This window comes from Pteropus medius, unplaced genomic scaffold (genome assembly GCF_902729225.1).
Source record: "Pteropus medius unplaced genomic scaffold, Ma_sr-lr_union100, whole genome shotgun sequence".
Taxonomy (NCBI): Eukaryota; Metazoa; Chordata; class Mammalia; order Chiroptera; family Pteropodidae; genus Pteropus; species Pteropus medius.
The window spans coordinates 15895156-15914562 of NW_024354911.1; the positions used below are offsets into that span (position 1 = coordinate 15895156).

A 19407-nucleotide genomic window follows, 5' to 3' on the forward strand; every position below is an offset into this window, starting at 1 on the left:
TAACGTCTGATCTCGGTGAAAACGGGTCTCTCAGGAACTGGAGAAGTACTGGAAGGATGAAATGAAGGAAAATAAACTAAGAGAAGCAAGTCCAAATTAGTTAAAATCAGGAAACCTTGTTATTATCAGTGAGATAAAGGAAAGGGGTTCTCTGGTTCACTCAAAAGGAATTCTATAAAAATTTTTTAGTTCTTTTATTTTTACGTGTCAACATCTATGAAGCACTAACTATAAGTATATACAGATTTTTATGTATTTTTATGAATATTCATTAAAGAAGCAGAGGGAACTATCTCAAGGAACCAGGATGCTCGAAACCTTTATAGGCGCTACCCTTGGAAGAGAGGCAACAGGAACAAAAGGAACGTGTTCATCTGTTGAAGAATATGAGCAGCAGGAAGAATACAGGCCTATACAGACATTGTTTAAACAAGGAGACAGGAAATGTGCATGACTTCAGTTTCTTTATAGTCATCACCTCTGTATTTTTTTTTAAATCTGGATACTGTGGAATGCATTATAAGTAAGAACTGATGAAAAGGTCGATGACACTTTTTCTACAATCATGCAGTATTATTTCAAAAGGAATTACTTTAAAAAAAATACTCGAAGTGCTAATATACCTTAAGAAACATTCCCATTTAAATTCTGCACCCTATGAAGAAATTCAATTATTTGAGTTGTCCCACATATGCAAAAAATGATCTAAAGGTTTTTAAATTAATATATTACATAAATATACTATTAAAATACATAAAAGGGTTATATAGAAGACTAAACAATGAATACAATAATGAAGACAGTGCAACCTTGGTTTTAAACAACAAATACATTTCAATTTCTAATAGAACAGCTCTTTAAACTGCTACAGAAACCACAGTCTATGTAATGAGATCACTGAACATGGTCTTGAAGATCAAGTGCTTGGTTATAGTCAGCCATAGCTTCCTCAATCACACCTAGTTTACCACGAACTTCTGCTCTAAGATTATATACTAGAGCATCATTAGGCTTCAAAGACAGAGCTGTAAAAGAAAAAAATTTCAAGATATGTTTTTATGCACCCCCAAATAGTCTCATTTTTAAAAAATAAAAATTTTACAATATAAAACTTTAATACTACTTATTTGAAAACATTTTTCTTCATATCTATCTAATCATTTAGTTAAATTTAAAATATCGAATCTTCCTAAGAAATTAACTCGGGGAAACACCGCACATCTTTCTTTGAAAGGCTGACAATGTTTGTATATAGTTTCCCTAATAATTTTCTATATCTTCACTTACCAATGCTGTAAGTTATTACATAAAGGAGCCCATATTAATTACATTAAATATATGATGTAGAAAAACATTAATTCTAATGTAAGTTATCTAGACAAATAGACTTGATGGTTTTATACTTTTGTTATTTAAAAACAAACACATCAACCACTGTAAACTTACACAAACATTACAAAAAATATATACCTTTACTTAGGTCTTCCTCAGCGAGTTCATATTGCTTTAAACAACAGTAGAGCTGTGCTCTGTTAAAATATACTGCAGCCCAAAAGGGACAGTTTTCAACTACATTTGCAAAATCTTCTCTTGCTTCTTCATACTTCTTTAATATTGTATTTGCGATAGCTCGATTCATCATAGCACATTTATTTTCTGGATCAAATTTTAAAGCCTTTGAGAAGTAGTCACTGGCCTATAAAATATGAAGATTATCATTTGAATATCTTTTAATTGGCAGTTATACAGCAATTCGAAGTACTTTTATTCTTAATTTAAAATTCAGACTAGTGGTATATATCAAGAGGGTAGTGGAAGCACTTTACGTTGGATATGGATGATAAGGATGTGAATTTTATGTAGAGAATGTAAAAAAATAATAAAACTGACCAACAGTTGGTCTGCTTTTTGTTATCACCATGTGCAGGCAAATCTAGACAATGTCAGTGGACCAGTGCCGGGGTCTTGATCAACAACGAAGTGGAAATTTTTAAAAAACTGGTTCTTTACCACAAAAGCTTGAGATGCTGATTAGAAACACTACCACTCAAGACAGGAATCTCTTCTCTTAACTCTATGATGGATGAAATTTGGCTCCTACTTTAAAACTTACCCTAAAGGAAAAGTCAATTTTCACAATTGAGCTTGTTCTCTCTGATTACTTACCACTCTATTTTCCACCAATAACCACAATCTGACTTCTACCTACCTTCCCCTCGTCTATGAGTTCTGCTCTTGTTGAAGATGTCCTCAGCACAATGGACATTTTCTAGTTCTTTTCTTCTGTGACATTTCTGCGGCATGAACATTCTTGATCTGTCCTTTCTTCTTAAACTTCTCTCTGTCTTTGAGACAGGGTGTCTCTTTGGTTTTTCTCCTACCTCTCTGATCATCTATTAGTATCCTTCAATGATCTATTTTTCTCTTTTTCCCAGGGATTTGTCCTCAGTTCACTTTCATTGTGGGTGAAATGAAACACTGATAGCATGGTGGCCAGGTGCCCAGACCATGGAGCCAGACTTCCAGGTTCAAACCCTGGCTCTACCACTTGTTATCTCTATGTCTTTGGGTGAGCAACTAAAGGTCTTTTTTTCCTCACCTTTTCTCATTTGTAAAATGGAGATAACAAATAGAGCACTACTGCCAGTGCTGCTGTAAGGATTAAGTGAGCTAACAGTAAAGTACTGAGAATGATATGCAAAATCTAGTAAGGACTCAATTGTTATTAGCATATTATTTTTTCCCAGTGTCTACAAATGAAGATACATCATAGCCCTCGGGCAATCCTCCATGAACTTGGCTGCTTATGGCTTTTGAGAGGCAATTAGATCAAGATTCTGTAACCCATCTCATCCCAGGAAGCTGCAGTTAAGTGCAGTTTAAGCATCTGTTAAGATGGCAGCAGAATTGACACCCTTCTGTGAAGAGCTCAAAAAGAATTTACTCCTAAACAGTAGTCTGGACTCAGAATCATCAGAAATGAGGCAAAAGAACAATTCCAAGACTCCAAGCAGGGCCAAGACTTCCTTGAGAAAGCAATTTAGGCTTCATTTTAATTCACCAATGAATGACTGATAAAAGTGACACAATTGTACATCATAACGGCATGACCTCAATCAGATAGAAGCAAAGGTCTACCTCACCTAAAATAATAAACCTTAGTAAAATACAATAGTATATCTAACTTTGAAAAATGTAACTTTCTTCGATAGCTTTCAAATAAATTACTTATACATGAAAGCCTATAATTTATTGAGGTTACTTGAAGTACAGGAGTATTAACTATGAAGCAATTAAAGGCCAAAGACACCAACCACAATGGGTGGCCTTAATGTTTTAACAATTAGTCTAATGCCCTCACATTTGTAATTAATTAGAAAGCAGATACAATTATGTTTTAGTAAGTCACCTGCAGTTCATGATGCATACAAGTAGTTCATCCAAATGTGGTTAAAATCATTAAGTCACTAACTAATGATAAAAGAAGCTAGAACACATACATGTTTTAACCCTCTAGAGATTATTTAATCTGTTGAGAGACATTTTCTCCTGACCCTAAATCTTCTTTCCAGTACAGTCAGAAGCAAAGATGAAGAGAAGCAGAGAATAGAAGAATATTCTCCACAAAGAGGCTTAGAACACACTAAAATAGCTGAATAACTACTTTCAAAGTCTGTTTATCTCTGGAGGGAGTGTGCACTGTGAAGCCCAAGCATCCAGTATATCAAGACAGAGGACAGAATATACTTTAGATGAAATATTTGCCCAGCTAATGTGTCCCCAGTTCTGAAGAAATAGAACACACTAAAAAAAAAACCCACATATTAGATCTAACCAAATAGTTTCATACATGATACCCAGAGAGTTATTAAAGACAAATACATTTAAAATGTTAGTGTCTCCTTCTCATGTGGATCTTAATCTTTAAGGAAACAGAAAATTGTCCCTGGCACTATATTGTCTTCATTTCACTAACTCTACAATGCAGAGAGACATTGCTAGGCCCCAGCCAGAGAGTGGTCTGAGCTTGATGAAGTTTAAGGTAATTGACCCTGGCTTGTCAGCCTGGGGAAACATTAGCCTTCCAGCTGTCCACGGAAGTCTGAGCTTCGACAATCTCATTCATGCCTTATAGAATTATACCTTCAAAAATTCTCTGTCCCAGCATCAAGCTTCACCACTGATGTCAACCAGGCTCATCACAGGGGTCAGCAAGTTGTTCAGGGTATGACCTAACTTGGGAAAGAACAGCTAAACCAAGACTATGGCAGAAGACACAGAATGGAAGGAACGTGTTTGAGAAACAAATAAGAAACAAAACTGACAGGATTAGATGAAGGAGGTGAGGAAAAGAAAGTTATGGTTGATGCTGATGTTTCTACTCAACTGACTTTATATAAGATGACATCTTGAATTGAGAGAGGATTTATACGAAGAAGCACTGGACTAGGGGCAGAGGATATAGAAATTTATTCTTTTTTAGCTCTAATGCACTTGTAAAATGTCCAGTTTTAGCCACAGGTGATAAATATTGGTTAGGAGCTCAGAAGAAAGGTGGAGGCTGACCTTCAATATAAGCCGTGGGTATAGACAGGCTTTCTGAGTGAGGAAATATAGGGAGAAGAAGAAAGAGTGTGATTCCTGGCCCTACAGAGCATACGGTCTAATTGGAGTGAGGAGGAACGAGATCAATAAACAGAAACAATTGTGATGTGACACCAAATAGTACTGAATATGTATAGAAAGAATTGTATACAAAGCAGTATAGAGTTAAGATCTCACTTTAAATTCATAACTACAAATCTCAAATGAGAACTTAATGTTGTTTGGTAGGTAATCCTACTACATTTCTGTAATGTGTTCACCTTACTACTCTAAAACAACATTTCACATTTTCTCTTTTCTCCTCAAAACTCCTAGCTACCCTGTTCCCCTTTTTAATTGTCCATCCTTACTCTTAACTAATAATGGATACTTGTATTCTATGGAGAAAATATAATCAATAGGAATGCTTACTATCAAAATCTACCAAACTACATTCAACTATGCCCCAAATCTCCACCTTCCCTCATGACATAATGCATCCTGTCTCCTGCTCCATTCAAAAGCCACCCCTGCAACTTTCAAACTCTAACTCCAGTAAATTCTCAAAGATTCTGATCTTAATTATCTCTGCCACATTCTTGCATCAACAATTTCTCCCTCTCTACTAGATTCTTCTCATTAACATAGGAACATGAATCAATAGCCCTCATCTTAGAAAACAAAAATGAAACAAACACAAAAAAACATATTTTATCTCACTCTAGTTAGCACCCCATTTCACTACTCCTCTTCACAGAACCAGTTGAACTGTCTCTAATTCTTCACCTTGCATTTTCTTCACAACCCTCTCGACTCAAGCTTCTGCCTCCTCTGCTATTCCAACAATGTTCTTGCCAAAGTCATGAATGACTTCTTCCATCTTCCTCTTCCTTGACATCTCAGCAGCATTTGACATGGAGCACATTTCTCTTCTTAAAGCACTTCATTCTTGAGGTAATATCATACACTCCTGCTTTTCTTCTTATCATCCTGACTGGATGCTCCCTTCTCAGATTACTTTCTGGCATCTCTTCTCTGTTTCACTTCTAAATATTTGTCCTTGAACCCCTTCTCTCCACCTATACTATTTACCCAGGTAATCTTCTATAGTCTCACCAATATTCTAATACGGATATAATAATGCATATATGGGACCGTATTAGGCATTTATCACTACAAATATTTTCTTATGTATTTTCTATTTCTTCCCCCAATAAAATATAAGCGACATCATAAAACAATCCTTCCTTATCTTGTTCAGCTCTGTATCTTTGGGATGTTTATAAAAGTTCAGCACATGGCAGGTACGTCGCAAATGTGTGGAGACTGAAAGAATTAAGAGCTAGGTGGAAACAGGAAATATCTGCTGAATTTTTCCAGCAAAATACAGACACAAACCATAGCCTCTTTGTACATAAAGGTGACCTAAAGATCATTTTATTAAAGAGTATGGTGACGGTATTGGGTGGTGAAGAAAAATAGAGAGATGACAGTTCTCAAAAAATGCAAGCAATAAAAACAACCTTTTAAAAAACCGTGTACATTGTTTTAAAAGGGTTGTGAAAAGTACAGAGGAACACAGAGCTTGTGGGAGAATCCCTCCCAAACCAGGCTAGGCTAGAGAGGTCATAGTGTAAAGTCCTTTGCTATAGCATCAGAGGGAGCCCAACTTGAACAGTTATCATGGTCCATACTCCTGTTTGCCACAAGAATCTCTGCTATTAGACCAGGAAAATAATTTATTTCATTCAAATATGAGCAACATAAAAGTAATGTGCCTACCTTTCATCCTTGTAAAAACAAGGATGAAAAATAACTTAATTTTTGGAAATATAAAAACTCACCAGACAAAGAGTATTGCTACAATCTAGGTAAAAATTATAACATAACATTTCAAAATGAACTAGGAAAGAATTGTTAAAGATGCAATTGCATTTAAGAAAAAAAAATTAAAAGAAGCCTGAACTGTAAGGTCCACATGTGGATAAATAGATCCCTCAGAAAACATGGTAGAGATTTAAAACAGAGATTTGAAGAAGACAATGAAAATGAAAAAGAAATTAAAAGATTAAGAAATGAGAAAAAATAATTGACATATAGAAGTCAAAGGACATCAAATATATATATACACATCTCAAATATATATATAGACACATCTATATATATATAATGGATATTCTCAATGAAACAGAAAAAAAAATTTCCCACTGAATTCAACAAAACTTTTCTGATATCTACATATTGAAAACATACACTGTGTACTTGATAACTCCAACCCCAGTGGTCATGTCTAAGATATGCCTTGGTAAACTTTTTACTTAAAAAAAAAAATCTTTGGTTATTCTAACAAAAAGAAGTCACAAAAAAAAAACCAAAAATCAGGTTCACATCAGGCTTCTTGTCATGAACATATAGACAACAACAAAAAACAGTGTAACAGCACAAGACACTCAAGAAAGAAGTGGGTCAGGAATTTTAAACGCAGACATGACTCCTTAAGATATAAAGGCTACAGGCAAACAGCTATGAACATGAAAAAATCGAGAAATATTGTTTTCATGAGCCCTTTCTCAGGACTCTACTAAAGGACTAATTTCGGACAACCAAGAAATAGTTGGTTGGGGGAAAGACTTTGGCAAAAAGCCTGATGATGAGAATCGAACATATTTAACTGAAAAACTAAAACTAAAATTTGAAATAAGAGTAACAAAATAGTATGCAAATATTAAATCCTTTGGCAGTGAGAGGACCATGAAACTCACAGCAAAATGGGAGAACAGAAACGGTAGAAAGAAAGCTGACATAATAAGGTCGGCATATTTAAGAATATAAATATAAACACTTTTTAAAAGAGAATATTATTAACTTAAATTAAATAACAGATGAAAGACAGGAGTAAGGGAGGAAGAGATTAAAGGGTAATTTTATTGTTCATAGTAAAGAAACTAAAGAAATAAGAAACGAAGGGTATAAAAGTATGCTTATGAAGGTCATCACTAGAGCAAAACTGTAAAGCTTCCTAAATATCAGAAAAACTGAAAAAAAAATTAAATAGGCCCCCAAACAAAATACTTTTAAAATACCTGAAAACAAAAAAATATGACATCAAAATAACAAAACTAAGGCCAAATATACTGATCATGCCAAAATGTAAATGGGCTTGACTCACCTATTAAAAAAATATTTTCAAATTGGCTTCTAAAGCAAAATCCAACTCTATGCTATATAAAAGAGACGTCTAAAACAAAGGATTCTAAATGTTGAAAATAAAAGGAAGAACAAAGGAACACCAAGTAAAAGAAAACCAAATGAAATCAGAGGTCACAATCTTTATATCAGATAAAGTAGAATTTATTCTAAAGAGCCTTAAAAGAAACAAAGAAAATCATTTATAATGCTAAAGGCTACAATTTGTAATGCATATGTAATATATACAAATATCTATACATGAATTAACGCAGTAGCAATTCTCATAAAGCAGAAATGACAAGAAATATAAAGAAAACCATATAGGACCACACCAATGATGGAATACTTAAGTATCCTTGGACTTTCCCAGTCCAAGATAAACCAAATGAAAAAAAAAAAATAGATATTGACTAATTAAAAATATAATTAATAAGGTAGACCTTATACATGTACTTCAACTCTATATCCTGATAATAGAATCTCTTCTTTGAAAAGGCCCCTGGAATATTTTTAATTGGCATATATTAGACCACATTAAAACTCAATAAATACCCAAATTAGAATATATAAAAGCCCTTCCACCTGGACAATTTAAATGCCTATTAATTTAATCTTGAGTCAAAGAAAAAATAAAAGTATAGGTGCAAGATTTGGGGAAAATAAAAACTAAACTATCAAAGGCCAAAAGTACTGCTAAAAGCAGTACTTGAGGAAAGGGCATAACCTTAATAATTTATCAGAATAGAAAGTAAAGGATGACAATAAATGAATTTACCTTCTGACTCAAAAAGATAGACAAATAATAAGATAAATTGAAGGAAAATAGAACGAAAGAGTAAATACAGACTTTAAAAATTAGAGTTTGAATCATGTAAATGCACGACAGTTCAAATAAAATAAATTCAAAATATAAAAAATATCATCTAATAACCCAACGCTTTTATTTCATATATTATTATGAGTTGAGGTCCAAAGAGATTAAGATATCATAAAACCAGAACTAACATTCAGATATTCTTTCTCTCAGTAAGTGACTGAAATCTAAAAGAGGTAGAAATTGAGTTAGATAATCACATCATAAAAGAGGGTCTTAAAGGAAGTCTAAGATTTGGCTGAATGGAGGCAAAGAGCAGAGGATTCCAGGCTGGCAGCTAGCCACGATAAATAGCAAGGCATTTGTTGATACTTGGATAAGTCCAAAACAATACTTACTGGACAAATGTTGAATGGTTGTTATTAATGAGGAGAATAAATTCATAGAGTTTAAACATTTAAAAAATAATTATAAACATTCTTATGAAATAGAACTTTTTTTAAAACTAGCTAATGAATGATTAGCCTGGAATATAAGGATTGTATGTTGAAACTATATATAGCAAAGAAAGCATTTAGTGTTAAAAAGAAAAGGAAATTCACATTACCTGGGAAAACTGTCTGTGGTGAAGGTAGATATTTCCCGCATTAAAGTAAGCCAGTGAATATGTGGGGTTTAAAGAAACTGCTGCTTGATAGTCTTTCATTGCATTCTGTTGCTGACCCATAAACTCATGAATCACACCACGATTTGTTAAGAACTCCGCTGTAGTATTGATCTGCAATATAATAGTATGAGTATTTAACATCTGGGAATAGTATTTATCTCCAATTTCATGTCTGCAAAAACGAACAAGTTAAGAAATCTACTTGTGGGAAACTAGTAATTTTATAGTTCAGGTAAAACCCCATTAGATCAAATAATGAGAAAGGACTGGGTATGAAATTGGTTCAATGTTAACACTTTGTTGTTGATTTGGTTGTAATAAAAAAAATAATTTTAAAGCTTTACTCAGTTCCTTTCCCAAGAACAGACAGAGGCAAAAAGTGTTTCTGTTTAGCTCTGTTAAAGCTGGAGAGGAAATTAAATAGTTAATATGTTTATTTGTCCTGAGCAGTAGCAATTATCTTTCAGCTCTTTCCTTTTTTTATTAATCTCAAAGATTATAATATCTACTTGAATCTATAGATCCAAAATATAGGAAAAAAAGGAGATTCTCTGTTACTGTACACAAAATCTGAGAATTTTATTTGCCATTTCACTACAGATGAATCTGGGAGTTTACTTTGTTCTTTCTTTAGTTTCTTCAAACCCAGAACATTATTTCAGTTTTTGCATTTATTTTGTATTACAAAATAATTTTGATGTCCCACAAAAATATAAATTACATTTGCTGTTTGGACTCAACATTTATCAGGAATTTAGTTTTCGAATTTTAAATGCATTTAGGGTATAAACTTGGTAAGCCATAACAACGCTTTACTCTAGGAATCTCCTGGAACAACAACATCAAAAATATAAATACTGTGTTCTCTACAAGTCATTTTAAAAAGGTAACAGAGAACTTTTACCTTGACCCTATTCATTGATGATATTAATTTATGTTAATGATAATATAATCTAAGTGGATTTTTACCTTTATGGCAGTATTAATATCCTGCATTGCAGCAAAATTATCACTCATCTGAAGACAGACAACAGCTCTTCCTTCATAGGCTAGATAGCTCTTTGGATCAACTTCTATGGCAACGGTAAAGTGGTGCCAAGCTTTCTGGAATTTTTCTTGGGCCTAAAATAATTTTCCATTTACATTAAGTAGGAAATTACCCATGAAATGACAAATGTTTATGATTCCAACTTAATCAAATAAAACCTTTAGTAAGGGCATATTTATATTGTGCTAAATCTAAGATTTTTAAAAAGGAAATAGGCTACATTATGATTGTATCCAATTAACTAATTACTGATTATTTATGCTGAAATTTTAATCAATATAAATCCAATTGTCCCAGTCATCTTTTATACCAATCTTAGACAACATACCCCATGTGAAACACCAAAGCTTTAAACAATCACCACAAAATTTACACTGAGCTCTGCACACATAGGCAGTGACTGTATTTATTTGCTTATCATTGAATCTCCAGTTATACATAATATACATAATAAAATAAATATGTGTTGAGTAAATAAACACACAAACTACTGGCATAAAACCTATTTTGATAAATTGTACCAGCATCTGAAATTTCTGGATCCCTATACATATTCTGTGGAAAATGCATGCAAACATAGCAAGCACTAACTGGAAAATAAGAAAAAAGGTCAAGAGAGGGGCACTGTTTATAGAATGATGTCAGAGTATTTCCTGGAGAATACTCTGGCAACTAAATACCTCATCACAGGAAAGCAGTGAATTGATAAATTCAGCATGGTCCAGGGCCTTTCCTTTATTTATTCTCATGGACTCAAAAACCCAACTAGTCAGAATCTCAGCAGCTGACTCACATTAACCCAACTGAGCCCAGTGACACTTGCATAAAACTAATAAGAAATATAATTAATAAAGTAACTAGACACTGTTTTTCTACCAGTAAATCTTCTCCCTCTGGGCAAATTATACAGAATTCAATATCATCATCATCATAAGTTTGTTTGATAAACAAGGAATCAGGCAAATTGAGGTTAGGTTATTAGAATATTAAGCTGCAAAAGACCTCACGGTAGGATTATATCTGTCTCTGTTCCTGACATCTGTTTTGTTCAGTTCTATACTCTTAGTGCTAGGCACGTAGTAGGGGAATCTGTAAATATTTGTTGAAAAAATGGTCACTCTTTCCCCTGAACAGGATTTGGATGGGCCTCTCTAACTCTCCTTTTTCAGCTCTTCCTTTTCTGATTCAGTTCCTCCTCATGCCAGTTGCTATATACCAAGTGAAATCTTCATAAAACACAAATCTGATGTCACTGCCCTGGTTAGCGATAGTCACATTTTCAACTGGCTTGTAAGGCCTTCACTTCCAGTCATTATTCAATTCTCTAGTCTCATCTCACATCATTCTCCCTTGTCCATAACATTTCATCTTCTGGGCCCTCTGTCTCTTTCTCTGTCTAGAACACTGCATCCTAGCCCCGACTCCTACCCCTGACTAATTACTAGTCTTTCAAACCTCACTTTGAATGTTAATTTCTCAAAAAGCCCTCCCTTACCCCTCAAACACAGCTAGGTTCTCCTTTTATAAATTGTCCCCAAACTATCCTTTTCCTTTCTTATGCATATAATTAATTTATAATTAATTATTCATGTGATTGCTTCATGCTCATCCCTCCACTAAGTAGTAAACTCTACAAGAGAAACCAAGTATAATTTGTTCGTTGCTGTATCTCTAGGCCTAGATCAGTTCCTGTCCCAAACTAGGTGCTCAGTAAATGCCTGGTGGGTGCAGTGAGAACACATTTCATTGGATTACAGTCAGCTCTAGCTGCTTTGGGAGTCATCTTGTCCCTTTAAATTGATTTTGCAAATTTTTACTGTGATCCAATAATGACTAACTCTATGGTTAAATCTCAGAAGGCAATCTTATTTCCCTTATTAATAAGTTCTTGGGTATACCTCACTATAACCACCAAACCCAACAACCACCTCCAAAATTATTACAGATCAGCCAGACTCACTTATTTTTAAATGAAAAAAAAAAAATCAACTGTAATGGCAGATTATTAAGAGGAATTTCTTAAATTTGTAATAATTTGAACATATTTTTGCCCATTATTCAAATTTTTTAATATTAAAAGAGATTAAAAATGTTAGATTATTCACTTCCTTTCTACGGAAAATATAACACTTTCAGTACCTTAGTCCAAGGATGTCACTACATTTTTTTACTAGTGCAAACAGCTTAGTGAATGCATGGGCCAGTGCAGAGTTTCCCCAAGAGGACTTGGAAACTTGCTTGGCAACATAGAGTAGCACTCTTCCATCTTGCTGAAAGGACAAATGCTTGATATCTTGCCTTCCCACTATGTTCTAATTCACTGACATTTGGAAGATGACCTGAAGTCAGAAGTCCCTGTATAATGGTTGTCTGACGTACTGCATGGCTGGAGTCCACTTCAAAATTTTCATACATTGTTTATTCCCTTTAGCTTTTCACTAATTCAATAGGACAAAACCTATGGAGCTTGGGTATGAGCTAGTAAAACATATGTTAGCCAGGTTCTTATATGTGATACTCATGAAGCAATTTTAAAAGTTGTCTATAAGTGTGGGGGGGAGATAGAAAGGGGTACAGGCATAAAAGACACTCAAGTTCAAAAGATCCTCATCTCACTAGCACATCGGGCCCCTGGATGCTCTCCTCAGGCAGGCTCCCTGAAACTAGTTAAACTCCTGTTTCCCACTGCAACTCTGGATACTTACAGTAAGAGAAAGGTAAAATGTTCCTAACCAAAGAAATAGCATGTATCCCCATCACTAGTAAAGGGCCAAATATATTCTTTCTCTTGTCTAAAAGGTACTTTCATGGCCTAAAATGTTTTTATATAATTACCTGCAGATTATAGCCTAAACTAATTCTTGCTTTTATATATGTTGGATCAAAATGCAACGCTCTCAGAAAGTCCTTCTGTGCTTGCTTGGTGGCTTCATCGTGACCATATTCCATGTAAGAATTTCCCCGTCCAACGTAAGCATCCAGAAAACATGGGTTAATATTAATAGCCCAGGTGAAGAAATTGACAGCTTCTTCAAACTCCTTATTTCTGAAAATAAATGAAAATATTGATGCTTTCTGATGAATTATCTAAGTGCTTTCTTGTATATATTTTCATGAAGAGTTTCATGGACCCTTATAAAAAAATCTTTCTTTTTATCATCCATCATAGGAAGTAAGTACATAAGTCCTTACAACCTCAGGAAGTCTAACAGGTTCTTTGAAGATTGTGGTAAAAGGAAAGAGGGGAAATAAGAGCCAATTTTATAGCAGAATATCCTGGAATGATGTTCTAGAGGGTTTTTTTTTCCTTTCCAGAATTTTAAAAGGCTGAATGGCCTTCCTGAAGTTGTTTTTAACAGCTATCAGTGGCCAATCTGGAAAAAAAAAAAAAAAGCCAGCTATTATTGATGGAACACACTATTTAAATCAAATTATAATGAATTTATATGTATTTAATATTTCTTTATAAAATGAAAGAAAGCAAATTTTTATCACATGGGAGTCCTTACTTCAGATTTTCTATAAAGACAGGTGCTTTCATTTTGGATACCAGGAAAGAAGAGAAAAAGAAGAAAAATACATTTTATTTACTAACTTGTGAATATATGTGACTAAATGATAACTCTCCCTTTCTTCCCTATTATTCTCTCGAGGCAAAGTAAGGGCTGGTAATGGAATCAAATATTTCTTCATAAAGGAGTCACTTTTTCATCTCATATGCATATCTAATAATTGTATTTAATCTCCATCAACATGGAGAAAGCTATTTTCTATACCTAACTAATTATCAGCACTAATGTTTAATGAGCATCTAGTCTGTTCTAAGTAAATAATCGTTAAACTTTCATGCTGGAAAGGGACCTTGAAAGCTCCCTAGCAAGCTCTTCAAAGCAAATGATGACTAAAAATTAAGTCCAGAGGAAGTGACACTGTCAAAGCCAGAGGCCCCGCAGCTCCCTGCCACTATAGAAACAGCAATTCCATTTTTCTGAAAATGTGTTTATCACACAGTGTCCTGGAGATTGAAGCTCTTTATAAATAATCACATGGCAATTAGACAATGGAACAATGTGATAGAGTATACATGTTCTGTCGGGATATATGTTCATTGATACATAAATCATTAAGCATCAGTTTCCGCAAATATTAAATTAGTTTTTCTAAAAGAAAATATGTTTGTATCAAACAATATGATCACTGACAGAAGGTGTATGATTCTCATTAGAGTATCCATTGACTATGGATCGTGTGCTGAGCTTGCAGGCTGGGCCACAGACACAAAGGCCCACTGCACTTTCTAAATTAATCACATACATGACCAAATGTGCCCTACAGAGTTGTTCAAATAAATCATAAATACCTCCAAAAGCTAAAGAATGTGGCTTGCAGAGTCAAAGATTCAAAAATCTTTTATGCAAATATAAAAATAGTAACATAAACGTGCTGCAGTAAAAAAGTAGATGAGACACATAACTGAGTAATCAGGCTCTCCCTGTGACATTTTTTTTCCACCTGAAGGTGGTTCTCAAAGAGATCTAAAAATTAACTCTACCATAACATTCTTAGTGACCAAATTGGGCAACAAGTAGGATATTCAGCCTAAGGAATGTTGTCTCCTAGCAACCACAAGAGTGAGAACCAGAGATATACAAAGGCGTACTTCAAAAGTCTGCAACCCCATGAGTTCAAAGATCAAAGCTCTAAAATTTAAATATTTATTTCTTTATTTTAAAATTTCCAAGTGGGAAAATTTTTACTTTCCCCACTGTAATACACTAATAATGAATTCCAATACTTAGAAATTATGCTGCTGTGATATAAAGGCAAAAATATTTTTCATGAAAAATATAATCAATCATTAAACATTTCTTATTGTAAAATTTAGTAAAACTGTTAAAACTTAAAACACATGGAATTGAGACTGTGCGTTATCAGGGATTTACTGTTGATTTAAATTCTATTTTTATTAAAGGACAAAAGAGATTCCAGTCGGCTGATGAAAGTTGGTTATTTGGAATTGCAAAGCAGTATCAGCTTAAGAAGTCTCTGCCATACAGTATATCCAGTGATTACATTTCATGAAAGAGATTGAGAACTACACACAGAAATTTACTGACTCTAATAGTTTTTAAACATAGGAATGAGGTGGAGAGAAATTTTGGAATCTGTTTTTAATTTTAAGAAAATGCAATGACCTCAGACATTTTTGGTCTGTATTCACCCACCAAAACAAACACATCAGTCATCATTTTTCATCTCTTTTTAAGAATGACAATTATTTAAAAGGATGGATTGTACAAAGATTGCTGGATTAAAATAGACAATGCTGTGACTATCTTTTGCTGTCTTTATAAAATAAAGGGTCCTAGTTTAGGTCTTTAAACCCAAAGATACCTTCACAAGTTCCAGTTATTATATTACTATGTTCATAAAATAAAAAATCTAACTATCATAGGGAAACGCAGCGGTGCTATCTACGTCCCAAAAGGGGGAAAAAATGTTGACTTCCTCAGTCATTTGAACTATGTCTATTTTCTAAGTTGGATATTTATATAGTCTGGTCTATATAATTTATAAACTATCTTAATTTCCCCCTCAAATTAATTACTATTGTTTCTCTCTTGAAAAATAATGCCGTAAACTATTACTTAACCAAATATATTTTATCCCACATTGAAATCTTCATATGCTGAATTTCTATGCTTTTAAAAGCAAAATGATCAGAAATTAATTTTTAGATGTCAAAGCAAATTTTAAACTGATCCTCTTCTGTATTTTAGCTTTATGGAACTGTTCTTCCTTCCCTTCAATAACTTATTTTTACGATAATCTTGGAAACAGGTAATAATGTTTTAAATAACATGTTTTTGTAGATTTTGTTGGGTTTTACAGATATTTACTGGTATTGTTTTAATTAGTTTTAGATTTAGAATTATGTTTTCTAAACGCAATTTTTTTAAATGTATAATTTTTTGAAATCACCTTTTTCCGACATTCATGCTTTTTAAAAGTTAGTTTCATTTCAGGAATAAAATTAATTACTTGATTTCATTCTTAGACATTTCAAGCTATATGTAATTTTATTCTGTCTAACATTAGGTCCTTTCCCAGCAAATGGGCTTGAATCAGATGCTAATCCAATGCCATGATGTAGAATTTTACTTGCAGACTTGGCTAAAATAGTTTATTAGGAGGTAGAAAGATGCTAATGACACACTTAGGTGTGCTCCCCTCTTCTATAAAGGGACTCTTTGTCTTTCCCCATTTTTGTACTTTTGTCTCTTCCACATATTTGTTTCTTTCTTCCATTCTCCCATTATATTATTAGATAGTCCCACTTGCTTTTATTTACTTCAACAGAATTGCACTCCATACCTGTAATAGCACATGGCGGTAGCTTGACAAAGGCCCACATTAGTCTTGCTTATCAGTGCAGCTTGTTTAAAATCCTGAAACAGTTGTATAAATTTTGGTTAATTTTGCAATATTATCTTTTGTGCTTTCTTAAACTTCCTTCTGACTTTTGTTCTACCACGAATATACTTAACACAAGCATTAAAATACACATCTTCTTAGAACTTTATTTTTTCCTTTTAGCATCACATCTAGTGAAAATGGATGGAGCAGAGGAATCCCACAACTGAAAATTCACTCAGAATATTGTGCTACTGGTCTCCACTTTTCCCGTGGTTTTGCCCTGCTATGTAAAATATGACATCTCATTTACTTTCTTTTTATTGTTTTTTCCCAGCGCACACCACCAGAGACTTGCCCATCTATATAGAAATGGAAATTCACCTATAGAAAAGTTTTGGTGTTATATGACTGTAGGACAGACAGACAGACACCCAGGCCCAAGTAAGGGCCTTTTGGGTGGATTAGCTAAGGCTGCTCCTACCTTTGGAATCACACTTTGGGGGAGAAGTGTATCAGTTCATCCAGGGATCCTAGAAGGCTCCTGAGAGGAGCAATGTAAACTCTAATCACAAAATTTTAAGTTAGGAAATTTAGTTGGGATGGACCTGAACGGCCCTGGGGAAGAGCTCATTTAAGAGAATTAAAAATGCTAAGTCTGCAAGAGAGCCTGCCTCTGTCACTGAACACTGTCCTCTATCAGGCACCAGAGACACAGTGTCTGAAACTCATAAGCTTTTCAAAGCCCTACAAAAATATTTGAGACCTGAAGCAAAATAAGAACATCACTAAATTGAAATTAATAAAATATTTAAATGAATATCTACATATCAAAATAGCACGTGAACTGCAATGGTTTTGCTTTTTCCCAAGGGCTGCTTCAGCAGGTATCTTCATGGGCAGTTCTGGTTGTAACCTAAAGTGACCAAGTTAAAAAGTGGAGAGCACTGTAAGCTCCCCTGTGGCAGCAAAAGGAAATCCCTCCAAGCTCCCTAAGTGGAGGCCGGACGCCCACACCCTACAGGCTCCTTAAGTGGAGGCCAGACACCCACACCTTAAAGAGCAGATATGAGAGTTCTGGCCTCCACCCAAATGAAGAGGAACGAACCATTACAGTCTCTCCCCTCCTCATTTTCCTTCTCCCCTTTCTCTTGCCACAAACCTTCCCTGGCTATAGATGCTGACTGTCTTAGTGGGTAGAATAAGTTTTCTAAAAATATTGGGGGTGGCGAGAGAGTAGTAGTGCCAAACCGAGCCTCCAGAATTTTATTAGAGGAAGATTTTAGTCATAGACTAATCTGTGAATGTGGACTCCCCACTTAGATTCTTGAAGCATATTTTTATACTAAATGGAACTAGTTGGAAGAAAATAAGAAATCTGTTGTCTAATCAAATGTAATCTAATCAAAAATATTACCAGATAACTCCCCTAAGACAGAAGTCCCCAACCCCCAGGAACTGGGCCACACAGCAGGAGGTGAGAGCAGGCAAGTCAGGGAAGCTTCATCTGTATTTGCAGCTGCTCCCCAGCGCTGGCATCACCACCTCAGCCCTGGCATCACCACCTCAGCTCCACCTCAGATTATCAGGCATTAGATTCTCATAGGAGCACTGGTCCCCAGTGCCAAAAAGGCTGAGGACCACTGCCACAGAGAGGACCATTTTGCTAAAATGGAGGCAAACTTACAAGTATAAGTGAGATTTATTACAAATGTTCCTATTAATTTTGGAAGTTATGAGGAGAGACCAAGGACTTAAAAGGTTGAGAATACCAAGTTTAGTTTTGCAATCAGATAAAACTTTCAACAGTCAGCTTGACTGTCTCTATATATAATCATTATTATACTCTATGATAATTCATCATTATCAATAATAGACGTAAACGATGACTATTAGGATTACTATTTATAATAAAGCTAACGGCAGTTTTTATAACTTTTCTCTTCTGCATTAATTTTTTTTCTCATATGAGGAACATGAATAACAAACAACACAGTCACTCATACAAAGCAAATTCCCTCCACTGGTGAATTTATTTGTAGGGACCTTCATCCGCACTTGTCTTCCTTTCTGTGTCAGAGGGTAGGCTCTTGACTTGTTCCTTTCATCTCCTTCGGAAACTCACTCCATTAGATTCCTGCTGTTTTCTGTATTTTTCATCCTTGCCTCACTGCCTCATCCTAAACCTAACATGCCTTCCCTCAACCCTCCCCGCCCGTAAACTACACCCGCCCCTATCTTTCTAGTTAGTTCCTGTCACTCACTACCAATCTCCTTGAAAGCATAGTTAACACTCAGTCTCCACATCCTCAAATACCAACAACTTCCCATTATTCGTGTTGTTTAATAAGGCCAAGTTCATTTTGTAAGTTGTAATTTGCATCTAAAGACATTTTTCATTTGCTTACTTTTATTCTTATCAAAGTGACCCACGTATATAGTGTATGAGGTCTAATAAAACTAGAAAACTTCAGTGCTTACAGAGACTGCCTGCTCCACCATTCCTCACCTGAGTCCCATTCCCCAAAGGCAAGTGTTTTTACATCTTGCTGTTATTTCTTCTGCTATTTATGTTTAAATTTCAAAATAACATGAGCATTGTATCATATTTAACTTCTCACATAGAACAGAATTTAACTACTTTACACTCACTCCACGCACTTCCTCTCCTCCCACCATCCCTACACTTAA

General features: G+C 34.6%; 1 protein-coding gene across 1 annotated transcript in view; it reads right to left on the reverse strand.

Moving 5' to 3' along the window:
- Positions 1–285: 285 nt before the first annotated feature.
- The window catches only part of LOC120597851 (tetratricopeptide repeat protein 6-like), a 37521-nt gene continuing 18399 nt past the window's right edge, over positions 286–19407 (reverse strand). The window contains exons 9-14 of the mRNA XM_039856504.1: positions 16678–16751; positions 13138–13348; positions 10224–10376; positions 9195–9365; positions 1471–1696; positions 286–1025 (exon numbers count right to left, since the gene is read on the reverse strand). Of these exons, the coding sequence (XP_039712438.1) occupies positions 895–1025; positions 1471–1696; positions 9195–9365; positions 10224–10376; positions 13138–13348; positions 16678–16751 (966 nt within the window). The 3' untranslated portion in view covers positions 286–894. The remainder of the gene's footprint in view (positions 1026–1470; positions 1697–9194; positions 9366–10223; positions 10377–13137; positions 13349–16677; positions 16752–19407) is intronic.